This window comes from Lycorma delicatula, chromosome 9, assembly GCF_047948215.1.
Source record: "Lycorma delicatula isolate Av1 chromosome 9, ASM4794821v1, whole genome shotgun sequence".
Classification (NCBI taxonomy): domain Eukaryota; kingdom Metazoa; phylum Arthropoda; class Insecta; order Hemiptera; family Fulgoridae; genus Lycorma; species Lycorma delicatula.
Window position 1 is genome coordinate 82,301,467 of NC_134463.1, and position 17,410 is coordinate 82,318,876.

General features: G+C 30.6%; 1 protein-coding gene across 1 annotated transcript in view; it reads left to right on the forward strand.

The window, feature by feature from the left end:
• LOC142330478 (LHFPL tetraspan subfamily member 6 protein-like) overlaps positions 1 to 17,410 on the forward strand; it is a 641,459-nt gene that overhangs the window by 433,677 nt on the left and 190,372 nt on the right. The window contains exon 3 of the mRNA XM_075375742.1: positions 1,619 to 1,734. Coding sequence (XP_075231857.1) covers positions 1,619 to 1,734 — 116 coding nt within the window. The remainder of the gene's footprint in view (positions 1 to 1,618; positions 1,735 to 17,410) is intronic.

The window sequence follows — 17,410 nt, forward strand, 5'->3', positions numbered from 1 at the left end:
CAATCTATTGATTTGTTATTAGAGGATATTGTTCACAACAAAAGGGATACATTAAATTATTTTTTAACATTTTCTGTTTCATCTTTATAATGCTTGTGGTGCATGTAAATCACCTCTCTAGAGAATCTTTCAGGGTACTTTTTCTGAGAATAGTGATTCTTATTATGCAGCTATTCTCTGTGATGAACGTAGTAAATACGTAACATCTGAAAGTGTGTTGTGATACTATATATTAAATTCTAAAGCAGGTAATGGGAAACTATTTAATTCGTCGTTTTTACGTAGCAGTTCATTATGATCATTAAATTTACGGGAGTGACTTTTACCTTGAGCCAGGTTACTTCCCACCAACCCACCGGGTTGCTCTAGTGGTGAACATGTCTTTCCAAATCAGCTGATTTGGAAGTCGAGAGTTCCAGCGTTCATGTCCTAGTAAAGGCAGTTAAATTTATACGGATTTGAATACTCGGTCGTGGATACCGGTGTTCTTTGGTGGTTGGGTTTCAGTTAACCACACATCTCAGGAATGGTCGAACTGAGACTGTACAAGACTACACTTCATTTACACTCATAAATTTCATCCTCTGAAGTAATATCTGAACAGTAATTCCCGAAGGTTAAACAGGAAAAACAAAGAAAAAGGTTATTTCCCACCATTTTCATTTTAGTAAAGCATTTAGCTTATGTTAGATCCCCAGCCATATTCGAATTTCAGGCAATGAGCGCGCTGATAGCACGGCAAAAGAGGCTTGTTTCCAGCCTTCTTCACTTTTGTTTCTGATGATCTTGTCTATTTTCTACAGAGAGTGATCCATGATGAGTGGTAAAGTGAATCTCCATTCACCAACAATAATATCATCAAAATTTTGCTATCTTCAACAATATCGTCCTGTTAAAAATACTGTGTATCTCGGTGGAGCTCCTCATACAGGGATAACCGTCGAGAGGAAGTTATTATTTGCCGTTTCCGTATAGAGTACACTATGCTCACTCATGGATATCTCACGACTCAGACCGATGCACCCGTTTGTGTTCGTTGAGACTGCCGACTAACTGTACAATCGCATCTTGTGGATTGTGTCTGTTATGCGGCGTTGTGTTGGAAGTTTAAACTAGAGGGCTAACTTCCGAAATATCTTATGAAACAATGAGACAATGTTATAGAATTTTTTATGAGTTTTAAGGTCCGTCGATTTTATTCAAATATTTCAGTTTTCTGTAGTATATTTCCGTTATTTATGCCATTTGGTTTATGACATACGGTAAATTTATTGTTTTAATGTAGATTACTAATGTAATATTTCATTGTGTTTTTATTTTGCTTTTAGCATACATCCCAGACGTTTTCCATTTATGTTGATATTTTATATAGCTGGAGTTTAGTTTTTAATTTAATTTTTATTATATATATTTTTTTTACTATATCTCATCCGAACGCTGATAACGACACTTAGTTTTGCGTCCAGGATAAACTCTAACATATTAGATAAGCAATAAAAGACAACAATTATTAATATTGACATAATATGAAATAATATTAATATACAACGTTAAAATACACAAGTTATTTAAGGATCTTTGGTTAGGATTTCACGTAATTTATTTATTTATTTTGCAGGGTCGTCTTCTGGGGAAGGTGGATGCATATTTCAGCTCGTTTCGTCGTTGTAATTATCCAAGAGTGACGTCACAAGGTGTTGTTGAAATAGTGCACGAATGTGGAAGATATTCAAGGTTAGTAGATTGTTATAGTAAATTTAATTTCAGTTATTATTGGATGTAATTTATAACTACTACTTATTTTCTAAGTGTTGAAGAATTTTTAAAGTGGCAGACATTGACGAGGAATCCAAATAAACTTAAGTGAAAATTTAATTAAACAATTATATCGAAAAAATGTATTGTACTGAACGAAAGATAAATAAAAGAATTTAAGGATTAAAATAATCCAATATTGCACAACGTCTACTTATTTTTTTATAAACATATTTGTTTTATGTATATATTTCTTACATAGACTGTCTGAAATGCTAATAGCCTTGGCTTGATAGTGCACACTTGTTACTAACGCCTGTATGCTCCTACGCACGTGCTGTGGTTAATATATTCCGGGTAAGATTAAAAATAGCTATAAAAACCTAACATATTCATTACTGTATCCACACAATACTAGCACGGTTATAACAATTAAAACTTAACATCTTTTTTGTGTTCATTATGACAAAGATAAAATTCGTTTGAGTGATTACTAAGCAGAAATAATAATACTATGTTTTTAATATCGGAATTTTTTTTTTAAATTTAGGAATTACTTCTCGATAAGTTATTTACTTAAAAACAGCGGTTTTTTTTATTATACGGCCATTATTTATGTTATAGTATATAAATAAAACCATAAAAGCTATTCAGAAAACATTTTAAAAAGTTTTCAAAAAATTATGTTTTACAAATTACATAATAAATCATAGGTGTTATATATACACATAAACAATTTATATGAATAAATTTGGAATAACGAAGCTCTAAAATGTATAAATAACTGTAGGAAGCGTAATAAACAATTTTTATCACCCATTCGTTAACATTTTATTTTGATAGATATTCGATGCGCCTGAACGTACGTTCGGTATCAATAAAACCCTGTTATCAGCGTAAAACCTTTGATAAAATGTGAAAGAAGTATTTTATGTCTAGTTGGATCACCACAATACTGTACTTGTACAGTCTGATCAAGAAAAATGTATTCTCCATTGATAATTGGAGGTGAACGCTTCATAGTAAAATTATTAAAATCAATGTAGAATTAGCTTCAGTATGATACATTTTAATAAATAACATATTAAACAGTATCTAATTTGATAAAAAAATTTCGTTCGATCCACGATAGAAATCGATTTATGTCAATGTAGACCAACCTAAAATTATTCCATTTTATCAGTATAATGGTAAACATAAAATGAATATCTCTCTTCATATGAATTTATTCGACTAATTTCATCGATTCTTAAAAAGCTTCGCAGTTATACACAATTAAAAATCAGTCTCAATGAAGCCAAATGTGTTTAGTTCTCTTAAATCTAAATGAATACTAAGATTTAAAGAAAATGATAAATCCACACGAATTTTTATTGTTCTACATTGAGAAATAAATCCAAATGATAATTGTGAATTTATTTGGGATAATAATTTCAAATAAATCTTGGTGTTTCTCGATTTCTTATATATTTTTTTTTATTTACAATCAATTCCAAAATACTTTGACGACTATATAAATTTTCAATTAAATTATTACCCTTCAAAGTTTAGAAAGATCAGCTAATGCACAGGATTGGAATCGATTACTGAACTGGGGATTGGTTTTCTGCTGTCTATGACGACATGCTGCGGTTCACTATTATTGAATGGTTAATTCATCGCGGTTCATAGAGGTTCGGGATTCATTAAACAAATATACAAATGTCATATAATTAAATATTCTTCATTTTAATATTTAGGTAATTGTTTTATTATTGTTATTTAATTGTAGACACATTACACAATAATTTAACTTGAAAGTTGGTATTAAATTTATGTAACGATTTATGAATATAACGTATACATTTTTAAATCGTTATATTATATCTTTAAGTTTACTCGTTGAAAATTACATTTTAACTGCGTAGACAATATGTTTTTAAGATGATAAATGATAGTTAAGAAGAAGAAGTAATTTAAGTATAACAAACCAGTTAGATAAGAAGAAATAACACGTATGATTCCGTGATCGAAGAACTGTATTAATAGCAGTTCCAACACAACTTCAGACATCCCAGCTGAAACTACTGTGCCCTTATGTATTTACGCTTTCTACATTTAAAGAAAAATACTTTAATTTAAAATGATTATTAAGAAAAATAAATGGATGGCAGGAAAATGATCTTTTTCATTTTACATTATTTCGAATATTAAAATATATATATATATATATACACACACACACACACACACACACACACACACACACACACACACACACACACAAATAGTGTACCACGAAGTTCTTTCGTGACTTTCATAATCAATTCTACTAGTGAAAATAATGGAAAAAGTTCATATAATCATATGTAGTGAAATGCTTCGTTTGTAAGACGGCTAATGAAATATTTCAGCTACCCCAGTGAAATGAGGTCGTACTGAAATTTTTAAAACTTTAATTAAGGAGCAAAAATGAAAGAATTGTTATAATTTTTGACCTGAAAAATCGAATAAAATAAGTCCAAGAACCGTATCTGTAGTAGTTTTTAAGAAATCTGGGGTGAAAATCAATAAATGGTGTAAAAATCTCTCTTTTTTAAGTTTGACGTATAAAAACTTTATTAAATAAGTTGTCAGATAAGTACTGCATTATTTCAGTGGAAAACCGATCATGTTCAAACTAAACTTTACTGAAAATCTTCCCTAACGACAGTACAGTTCACAGTACTCGATATATTTAATGTACCTTACAGAATGACTTGAACACTAATACAGTATTGCGTATTGTTGATCAGCTGTTGTTATTTTATTGCCAACTTTGAAGTAATAACTTTTCAAATAATTTATTGTATTTCTGTCATTAATAAAAATAACAAAAATGTTATCTAGTAATTTTTTTATTTATTTCTGTTTAATAATTGTTGTGTAATTTCCAGTTATTTTTACATTTTTTAACACTAAATTTTGTTTTTACAAATTATACACTTCACCAAAAAATGTTTTGTTTTTCTTTTACATTAAATATATATTTTTCTGACAAATTTAATGCACTGTTTCTTAATAAAATTCGAAAACCTAACTTTTCTTTGTTTTATACAACTTATCTTAACCATTTTGCTCTTTTGTTTAAACGTTTTAAGTGTTTATTACCCATTTAAGAAAGTTATTGTACGCCAGATATGAAAAAAAAGGTTTTTTTTACCCCAATTTATTGTTTTTCACCCCAGATTTTTGAAAAACTACTGGATATGGTTCTGGGACTTTTTTATTCGATTTTTCAGGTCAAAAACCATTCTGCTCCTTAATTAATGTCCTGAAAATTTCAGTTCAACCCCCATTTCACCGATGTGAAATGAGCCGTAACTCACAAAGGAAGCATTTAGGACATATTTTTTGTATGATCTTTTTCCTTTATTTTCGTGAGTAGAATAGGTTATGAAATTCCCGAGAGAATTTCGGAATACACTCTGTAGAAGAAATAATAAAAATAAACATGTTTGCCAGTTTTCAACATCCTACTTTTATCTACGTTCTAATCTTCCAAACGTTCTTCTTTTTTATCATTAGCTCATTTTACTGCCACCTTATTCGTTTTCTTATTTAATTTTATTTTTATATTTGTGTTTATTCTCCAAAAGTATATTATCCGACCAGGGATATTTCAATTTTGTTTTCCTATAAGTAACATTTTTAAAACCAGAGAAAATGTTTCACAAACCTGGATATATATTTTCCTATAAATTGATCATCGAAATACCGCAAAATTCACGTTCAATATTTTAAGTGCCTTTCAAAGAAGAAAATATATAAATAATTTTTGGTTTTAGGTTAGATTTCGATGGTAAAATCAAATGATATAAAAGCAGTATTTTTTTCAAACTTATACGTGTAGAGTATAAAATAAAAGCACTTAAAGGTAAAGATTACAACGATATTTTTTTCCGTCTAAGGTCAATTGGAACAAGAAAAACAGAACTTTTGTCTTTCATTTCTGTCCTCCAATAAAGTCGCTTAAAAAATCAGAAATATATCTTAATTTTATTGATTTATTAACAAATAAAATATACAATTATATATAACCAACCTTTTAGAGAAACTCCGCTATTTATATGATTTTTAATGCCACTTAATTATTAGAATTCGGCAAAAAATCAATATTGTATTATAAAAAAAGTGAAATATTATATATTTTTTCGAATTTTTAGTTCCCCTTAACATTAGATTAATTTTGCCAGATTTTGTCGTATTCAGAATGTTGGTTCAACGAAGTAATTCACCAGTTTTTTGGCCAGAAATCATATACATATATATTTACATGTATGAGTAAACACCGATTTTGGTTTACACTATAGTATTTTATATAAAACACTTGAATTTTTATATGTACTGTACCCCCTGCTTTATGTAGCACATAAAACGTACTACATATAATGCAATCTTTTATTACAGAATACATTTTACGTTAATTTAATCCGTTATACTATTTTTTTGTTTACAATGCAAAAAAAACACTTGCGGTACAACAGGACCTGTTAAGAGTTGTTTTCTCTGAGAGTAATAATACTTACTATAGGCCAGTTCTTCTGATGAATACAAAGGATATAAATTTTACGCATATATATGTATATGTAGTAGAGCTAATAACTCTTTCATGGAATATAGTGCGTGATATTTTGCACTAAAATGTTTCAAGGATGAAGGCAATTGGAAGCTACTTTACTTCTCATTTTTCCTTAGTAAATTCGGCATGGTTTTTTTGTTATTCTTAAGAAGGATGTACTATTGATTTTTTATTTCATGCAAGATCATCTATAATTATTATGCTTATGGTTCTTACTATACATCTTATTAACAATGAATTAATTTACTTTCATCGTGATTTTGATTGTATAACTTGCACGCGCTCGCGCAATGTATGTTTGTATGTAGAATGAATCAGGAATAATATTAAACAATTTCAGGATATGTCTTACTGGTGAAAGTAAAGAAGAATGATTATAAAATAAAGAGTGTTTATAAACAGAACTCCTCGGTTTCAGGTATTATTTAAAAGCATTATATTTAAAGTAATACTTTTATAAATATATATTCCGAAAAGGTAAATTGTAAGTCTTTTATTTGTGTTTAATACACTTCGATATGTACATCATTCGTTGCCGTACACACACCCAGATGGTAATCTAACTCTTCCCACGCACTCTCCAGCATGTCGGGTTTAATAGTTGCTACTTCCGCAAAAATCTTTCGTCGTAGGTGGTTGAGGTCACGTATTTTCTCCGAATAAATAATGTTTTTCACATGCTTCCACAAAAAGAAATCTAGTTGTACTAGTACTATTTTTACGAGAAGTAATGTCTTGATTATGGATGAAAATCTTGATGAAAAATCGTATATAAAAATAGGTACAATGATAAAATGGCAAAATGTATTTATTATTGAAAAATATATATAAATCTTCAGTTTTCTATTTGTAGTAAATATTTGCTTTTCATGGTTTAACCATTATGTAGGATTATTAAGGAGAATTGGGAAAGCACAAAAATATAACTTTAGTTTTGATTGATTGGTCGGTTTATTTCTAAATTGTTGGTATAATTTCAAATAATGTTCATTGTTGTATAGCACGATAAGGTCATCCGTTAATATTTCTTAATTTTTTTTAAAATATGTATTGCAATAATTTTAACAAAATTCTTCCGTATAACTCAAAATTAATTCACATATGCTCAAATAAACAGAAAATATGTTTCATTTGCTATTAATTTTGAGAATAAAGTAACTTCGAACGTAGAGAAATAGATGTAACCGTTACTATAAAAAATAAAATTTAATGAAAAAACCATCTAAGTGTAATTTGGTGCTAATTTGGATAGATTAGATTACAAAATTTGTTTTTATCAAATTTATTTTTTAGCAAAGTACGTTATAGAGGAAGAAGAGGAAGTTGAGGAGGATGAAATGGGAGAAACAATACTGAGATCTGAATTTAAGAGAGCATTAAAAGATTTAAATGGCAGAAAGGCTCCTGGAATAGACGGAATACCTGTAGAATTACTGCGCAGTGCAGGGGAGGAGGCGATTGATAGATTACACAAACTGGTGTGTAATATTTATGAAAAAGGGGAATTTCTGTCAGACTTCAAAAAAAGTGTTATAGTAATGATACCAAAGAAATCAGGGGCAGATAAATGTGAAGAATACAGAACAATTAGTTTAACTAGTCATGCATCAAAAATCTTAACTAGAATTCTATACAGAAGAATTGAGAGGAGAGTGGAGGAAGTGTTAGGAGAAGACCAATTTGGTTTCAGGAAAAGTATAGGGACAAGGAAAGCAATTTTAGGCCTCAGATTAATAGTAGAAGGAAGATTAAAGAAAAACAAACCAACATACTTGGCGTTTATAGACCTAGAAAAGGCATTCGATAACGTAGACTGGAATAAAATGTTCAGCATTTAAAAAAAATTAGGGTTCAAATACAGAGATAGAAGAACAATTGCTAACATGTACAGGAACCAAACAGCAACAGTAGCAATTGAAGAACATAAGAAAGAAGCCATAATAAGAAAGGGAGTCCGACAAGGATGTTCTCTATCTTCGTTACTTTTTAATCTTTACATGGAACTAGCAGTTAATGATGTTAAAGAACAATTTAGATTCGGAGTAACAGTACAAGGTGAAAAGATAAAGATGCTACGATTTGCTGATGATATAGTAATTCTAGCCGAGAATAAAAAGGATTTAGAAGAAACAATGAACGGCATAGATGAAGTCCTACGCAAGAACTATCGCATGAAAATAAACAAGAACAAAACAAAAGTAATGAAATGTAGTAGAAATAACAAAGATGGACCGCTGAATGTGAAAATAGGAGGAGAAAAGATTATGGAGGTAGAAGAATTTTGTTATTTGGGAAGTAGAATTACTAAAGATGGACGAAGCAGGAGCGATATAAAATGCCGAATAGCACAAGCTAAACGAGCCTTCAGTAAGAAATATAATTTGTTTACATCAAAAATTAATTTAAATGTCAGGAAAAGATTTTTGAAAGTGTATATTTGGAGTGTCGCTTTATATGGAAGTGAAACTTGGACAATCGGAGTATCTGAGAAGAAAAGGTTAGAAGCTTTTGAAATGTGGTGCTATAGGAGAATGTTAAAAATCAGATGGGTGGATAAAGTGACAAATGAGGAGGTATTGCGGCAAATAGATGAAGAAAGAAGCATTTGGAAAAATATAGTTAAAAGAAGAGACAGACTTATAGGCCACATACTAAGGCATCCTGGAATAGTCGCTTTAATTTTGGAAGGACAGGTAGAAGGGAAAAATTGTGTAGGCAGGCCACGTTTGGAATATGTAAAACAAATTGTTAGGGATGTAGGATGTAGAGGGTATACTGAAATGAAACGACTAGCACTAGATAGGGAATCTTGGAGAGCTGCATCAAACCAGTCAAATGACTGAAGACAAAAAAAAAAAAAAAGCAAAGTACGCTAGGAAGAAGGTGATGTAAAGTTAGATTTAACGTTTATCCTAGTAAAGACAGTTTACTTTCATACGGACTTAAATACTACGTACATCGTGAATACCGGTGTTCTTTTGTCGTTGAGTTTCAATTAACCATACATCTCAGGAATGGTCGAACTGAGGTTGTACAAGACGTTATTTACAGTAATACATATCATCCTCATTCATCATCTGAATACCTGAACGGTAATTCCCGGAAGCTAAACAGGAAAAAGAAAAAAAAATGTAAGGTTTATAAATTTTCAAGGATCAAAATATCGTAAGAATATATCGTCGCCACCATGCTAAAGTAACGAATGTGAAAAACTCAATTTTTCAGGAGAGCTAAACAGCAGTTTCAATGTTAAATTTTAAATATGAATGCATATTTGTAAAAGTAAAAAGGTTTAAACTAGCCTTCCTGAAAGAGATGTGCATTGAATAATTTACCACAAGATGCACAGGACACTCAGATTAGTCGTATACTGACGAATCTGCAAAATGGGATTTTTCACATTCATTACTTTAGCATGGTAGTGACGATATCAAAAAAGAAGTAAAGATGGAATACAGGAAAGATGTGATGTGAAGAAGGGAAGCTAAAATTGATCATTGTATCACTGATCATTGATCATTACGGAAATAGAAGCAAAAGATAATTTTATGGATGGACTTACAATGAAATATCATTATCGAGAAAAGATTGAATTTTTAAAACGTAATTTTTTAAGTAAAATTTAAATTTATTTTATTACTGACTAGCCGGTCATGGCTCACTTTTTCGTCTGCTCCTCCCGTCTAACCAGGACTCTCGTTGTGTTCCTTATCATCCTGGTTGTGAGAATAATGCTGTTAAATAACATTGAAAGTATGCAATACCTGAAAAAGAAACTAAATTACAAAAGACTGAATAGTAGTAATTATAATAATATCACAACTTCCCCGTCGCAAGGAGGTTAGTTCCTCGATCTATGTCTTAAAATCTTCTCTGGGATAACATAAATGTATCTTGAAAATTTGAAAGTAATCGGTTAGTTGATTCTCGCCTGATGCTGTTGCAAAAGACAGACAGAAAACACTTCAAACTTTCGCATTTATATATTACGAGTTACATAATGAGATTCTTAACATAAAAACAAAGGATAAAACTGTTCAAGAGAATTTTTTTAAATAAAGAAAATTACTTTAAAAAAATCATACATTTTAAAAAAAATATATAACAAATATATATATATATATATATATATATATATATATATAAGAGTACATAAAAAATCTACAAAATATAAAAAAAGTATATTTTTTAAATATATTTTGATCGGTCAAACATTGAATATTAGTCGCTGAATTATTCATTGAGGTAAATATTTTTGAATAAGGAAGTTTTTAGAAAATCGTTTGTGTTTCGAAGTGAACGAACTGCTCCATGGATTATATATAATACGAGTATGAAGTGGTATAAACAGTTTCAAACGACTGCAAGGACAATACGTTTATTGACTCGTCGCCATAAGCTAAGAATCCTGAAAATGCTGTACGGGTAAGATAAGCAATTTTACAGAGTAGTCAACGATCCTGAAATACGTCTGGTTTCAATAAATGTGTCGAATTGAATAATACAGTATACAAATTATTAAACGATCTTTCTTTTGACCCTAACAAGATTTAAATTGTTCAACAAAATCTACATAATTATCTAATAAATAATTACGATTTTTTTTTAAAAATCATTCACGTATTAAATTGAAACTGTTTATTGTACAATTAAATTTTTAGGTAAAGCATACTTCCAATTAACAGGGTATTTTAACAAACAGAAATATAGCCAATGTTCACTTGATCAAGCTTATCGGATGCACAAACAACGTCTCCGTTGAGAAAGATTAAATCTATAGCATAATGTGAAAATAATTGTAGTCAAACTTTTCATAATGTTCATATTTCAAAATTCATGTCGGAGATCTGATAAAAATATCCATAAAAAACACGATATCAACATTCACTTTAAAAATATTAACAATAAACTTATAATTTATTTAATTATAACAGTTAATTAATGTACGTATAAAAAGAACGAACCACTAGAAAACGATTCTAATCCTGTAAAACCAAAACCGATAAATATTATCCAAACATTCATTCATTCTAAGTTATCGCGTAGATTAATTGCCACAATCTGATAACCATAAAAATAAATTATCAAATTATAATAAAAACCCATCGTGTTTCTTAGTAACCATTCCCGTTCACAAATTATATCTTCCTCGGAATATCCTACTGTAATTTTTTTTTCTTTAAGCTTAGTTTGCAGTTGAAATTTTCACCGTTTTTTAATGTGGCAATATTTTTAAAGGATTTCAAAAAGTGATTAATTTAAATAGGGTCATCGAAAAAGGTTGCAGCAATTTAAAAAATAGAATCTTAAAAACTACTATAGATAATCAAACGAGTATATTTTTTTTAAATTCACTAACTGAAAAAGTTTTTTTTTGTTTAAATATGAGCTCCATTGGTTGCAAACATCGAGCTGATAATAAACTTCTCTCCAGGTCCGCAGGATAATCTCAGGCGTGAGTGTGGCAATAGCAGCGATGATCCGTTGTCTTAAATGTCGTACATCTGAATATTTCACTGTAGACAATGGTTTTAACGTATTCTAAAAGGAAAGAAGTCTATAGATATCAAATCTGGGCTTCTTGGAAGCGAAATACAGGACCAGCCCTACTTATCCAACGATTAAGGAATGTTTCATTGACAGGGCATCGAACACAAGGGGTAAAGTGTGGGGACTTATCTTGTTGAAACAGCAACGTTACTTTCTCAATTTGGTCAACTTGTGGGAAAATGTACAGTTGTAGCATATCTAAATAAACATTCTCTGTGATAGTAGGCTCATGAAAAAATAATGGGCTTATCGCACGATCGGACATCAAAACGGACCACTCGTTTATTTTTGGGGAATCTCTAACATACTCAATAATTTCATTTGGTTGCTGAAATCCCCATATGCTACAATTTTGCCGGTTGACACAACACTGATATTGAAAGTTGCTTCATGATAAACATAACACGTTTTAAAAACTCTTTGTCATCGTCAATGTTATTAAGCATTTTACTTCAAATCCAACACGTTTAAGACGATCCGTAAGTTTAATTTGATGTTTAATCTGAATTTTGTAAGTGTGAAGGCGTAAACCCTTGTGCAATGCATTTTGAATAGTTGTCTTTGGAATTGCTAACTTTAAACTTCGTATAGAATTTTTTATTTTTATTTTTTTAGGGATTCTTAAACAACTTTGGCGTATACGCTCAACTGTTTTGTGACTCGTTTGGGGCAGTTGTGGGGGGGGGGGTCGTTTTCACTTCCACGTTGCCAGATTCCTTAAACTGCTTTTACCACCGTCTAATGTTTTGGATGAGGGGAATCATTGCCAAACGCTGGAAAGTCCGTTGGAACAGTTATAACTAAGTGATTTATACTCCGCTAACCACAAAAAACACTGTACTTTCTTAACAACTGTCGTCATTACATTGACTGATAGTGGCGCAGAGGCGTTATGCCGTTGTGCGCGTCGGCTAAAGGTCACGGCCGGTCGGGTCTAAGAAAACCTGATATCCCGTTTACTTTGCAGTTCCGATTAATCTCATTTACAAAGAGAGATATGATTTTTTTTATTGCTGCAACCTTTTTAGATGATTTCATATTACTGTTTAGTTCTCTTTATTCTTAAATTTTCGCACCAGTGCCGGTTTTTTAGTGTATCCGTAATTATTACACTTATATTTTAGTCGCGTAACATAAACTATACATCTTAGGAAACATAAGTGCCAGAGTGTATGTGTGTATGTACGTATTGTGTCTCCGCACGCGTGAGCTTTTTATTCTTCATATTAATGAATAATAAAATTATTACATCAATAACGGTTTATTTCAAAATCACGCACAGTTAATTTTAATTATTTAATTATTTGTTTTTAATTATTCTGCATAACCTAAATTAAATTTTACCCAATCCAATTGATAATAATCATGTTAAATCTCCATCTATCAATCATGAGACCTTGCCGATGCTGAGGGGGCTTGAGTGCTCAATGTTACAGAGTAGCTGGACCGCAGGTGCAACCATATCGGAGAGGTATCTGTTGAGAGCCAGATTAAGGAATGATTCCTGAAAGAAGGCAGCAGCTCTCTCAATAGTTGTTAAAGACGACTTAAACGGCCATATCAACATCACTCAATCCTCTGAGTGAACCAGTAATTGAAAATATAAACCGGTAAACATTAATAGATTACAACTCAACATTCATCTTAATGCATTATAAATTTTACTTAAGTTTCATTTGCTCTTACACGCTACTCTTCTGACGAATCTAATGATGATTCGTTCAGATTAATCATACTCACCGACTTTTAACCTATCAGAATATCGCAGATGCAGATGAATCAACAGACAATATTAGGTACATTTGACTAACCGTTTATATCTAAATTTGACTAACCAGTTTGAATAAAATGAGTTTTAACAAAACACTTTTATAAACTAGACTTTTCTTCTTTATTTTTTTTTTCTATAATTAATTTTTTCCTATAATTCATACTTTTCTTTTCACATTACCTTACATATTACTTTTAGTGTTTTTTTTTACTTCTGAAATTTTCTTAATTTTCTAATTTCTTATTCAGTTTTAATTTTTTATTTGAATATGGTCATATTTATTTTACCAATAATCTTTTATAAAAGAATTTGAACTGCCTTGAAACAATTAGTTTTACGTATTTTGAGTACCTCTGAAGGTATTTTTATTATTTATTGATTTAAATATTTTAAAAACTTTTGATATGTGTTGTGTTGTTACTTTTTAAATAAAGTAATGAACTCGTAAACGATTATTCTTTATTTAAAAAAATTGTAGATACAAGGAATATATGTAGAGAAAATAATAGTTTAAGATTCCCTATATTTGTTATGCGTATTATGCGGATTATATAAAGAGATAATAAAGTTAGGAGCAACAATTTAAAAGATATTACTTACAAAAAGAAAAAAAAAAGTAAAACTAAACAAAAAAAGAAAACACGTAAACTGCTGGCAAATTCTTGTGAAATAATTCTAAGATAGTAAAAGTAAAAGATATAAAATGGGTATTTCCCTAATTGGTCAAACTCCGGCTTAGGTATAAGAAGAAATGGAAGATAAGAAGAGGAGTCCTTATAAATCTCCTTCCACTACTTGTTTTTCATCCTTCATCGTCTTTTTTTTTTTTCATTTGACTCATCCTCCTCGTTTTGTGTTTTTCCTCTTCATCTATTTCTTTTACTGCTCTATTCCAATTTTACGACGAAGACAACTGTCGACTTTTTTCTTGTCTTTCTATCCCAGCGGGATTAAACTTACGGGGCCATAAGTGTGTTGAAGCTAACTTTCTTCCTCTCACATGTACTCAGTCTTTGTGTCTGTACGTTTACGTTGAATTTTTTCTCTTTCTAATAATTTTCTCTCTTTGTTTTTCTTTCTTTTTTTTGTACTTTACAGTTTTATGGGTTTAAGTCTCAGCGTCCTTTCGGTCAAGTTCGATCGAGTAAGCAACGTTGTTGAGTAATGAAGTTAGGTAACAAAGTTAAGTGACTAAGTAGTAGCCTAATTCGTCTACTATCATTCTCTGTCCTTTTTTTTCTTGATCATATATAAAACAAGATATATAGCAGCATCTATATCTAGCAACTCAAAGTTGTGGTAAAGAAAATCCGATTTAGATTTCCCCATAGGAATTTATCGTAATAATTTAATAATACTAAAATCCTTATTAGGTTTACTGTATATATATTCTATTGACATAGTTCTTTGGATTTTATTTTCTTGGATATCGTTTACTTTTATCTCGATGCAGTTTTAATTAGATGTTTTACAGGGGATTATTTCGTATTAAGTTTTCCTGTAAGCTATATTGATTGGTTCTGTAAGTTTATTCGAAGTTATTATTTAGTCATTCATCAATTCTCATGATAGAATTTAATGATGTTCAAGTTTTACAGTATATAGGATACCCGATTAAAGGGAGTTTAATTATGCAATGATAATCCCGATTTACTTGGGGGAGTGGTAGCGTCTCCGTCTTTCATTTGGAGGATCTGGGTTCGAATTCCGGTCAAGCATGGCATTTTTCATACGCTACTAAATTCATTTATCATCTACAAGTAACTATAAAAGGGCATAAGCCTGTTGTTACTGCATGAATAAATAAATATGATATATGTTAATCTATATTCCCAGCTGTAAATATGCCGACTGATTCACGAAGAATATAAAAAAATTTAAGGACATGTTATATTTGTGAAAATAAATGGGCATATAAACGTTGGTTCATAAATTCTTGTTTGGAATAACTGGCTACCGAAAATTTCTCCGTGATTAAAAAAATGATAAAACAACACAGACAATAAAATAATTTTTAATATATCATTAAAACTATCTAATTTTATCCAAATTGGCCTGAAATAATTTATTTCATTAGGTGGTGATGTCAACAGCTGATTCTAAGAGTTAAGTTTTTGTGTTGCATTTGAACATGCTGACCTCGTAGGGGAAAACACTCGCCTTGTGACGATCCCGAACGCCAAACCATCCTCTCCGTTCTAGCTCTGAGAAGCTTTACTGGTGGTCATCTTTTGGACCTTGTACACTTGATAACACAACACAGTCATAAGTTTGGCCTCTGGTATGATGTCACCGATCCAAACGCCTCGGCAGACATTTCCATCAGTGTATTTACACAACTTGTTATCGCCTTCATACGGCCTTTTCCAACCACGACCACATACTATAACTTACAACCCTCAACTACCAAATTAACTAATTCGCGGAAACGCGACCCTCGCCCCTTCTTTTAAAAATGATTTCACACAAAAATTCTTCCTATATCTAACTTCAGTTAGACAACTCATTCAGATCATTGCTTGATTAAGTCTTTAAACACCAAAATACTATCCTCATACCAGCAAAACAACTGTTGATCGCAACAACGACAATTTTATCCTGCAATTCAATTTACTCAAAATCCTCCTTACTTATTTAAGATCAAGAAATAAATTTACAAATTTAATAAGCCTCTAATGAAAACATACCATGTTTCTGCCGAAATTCCTACACCGCAGTTACATCTCAGAGTTCTCCACACACATCCATTCTCATCCTAGTAATAAATTTCTCAGCTAGCCGGGGTTTGATGCCAAAACGTCTATCTTGGTGAAGTAAGCACCCAGCTGAGCATTGCATTTCAACAGCAATAAATATTTAAATAAGTGAATAGAATATTGCGTGAATGCCATTACGTAACAATGCCTTATAAATTTTCCAAAGAAGAACATGCAGACATTTTTGTTTATAGGTTCCGAAATATAAATAATACTAAGCATTATTAATGAAATGATCATTCTTTTCACTATCGTTACTATTATTACTTTCAGAAAAATCAACTCGTTTCGTAAGATAAACTGATGTTATAAGAATTTTTTTTTACATACGGTAAATTATGTTGTATATTATTCCATTTTACTCTTACGAATAAATTTGTAGACAAATATACGTAAGACACAATAACTTCTGTCTAGGTATTCTCAAGATACCCACCGGGTTGGTCTAGTGGTGAACGCGTCTTCGCAAATCAGCTGATTTCGAAGTCGAGAGTTCCAACTTTCAAATCCTAATAAAGGCAGTTACTTTTAAACGGATTGTACCGCTTTGGATTGGTACCGCTTGTAACTGATATATTTTACATTTATAAAAAAGAATAGGGCAGATAACATAAAGCAATAACATTTTTGAAGTGAAAAATTCTTCATTTTTGCAGAGGAAATTATTTGTAATAGCTAACTAATGTAAAATAATATTCCTTGTGAATTAAAAATTCGAGCATTATTTAAAAAAATTTAGAAGGTAAGGAAACTGGGAGTCATTTTATTGAGGAAGATACTGTACATCGCTAATACTGGTTAATTTCTAATCGCGATAACATAACTGTCACAATAGCCGTCGTTTTTAATTAATGTATATGTTTTCTTTTTCAGTCTATCAAAGCAGGTATAAAAATTGTTTTCATTTTAAAAATAAATCATCTCATAATCCATTGAAAAATGGACTTTAACTAGAAAACTTTTAGATTAAAAAGGGAT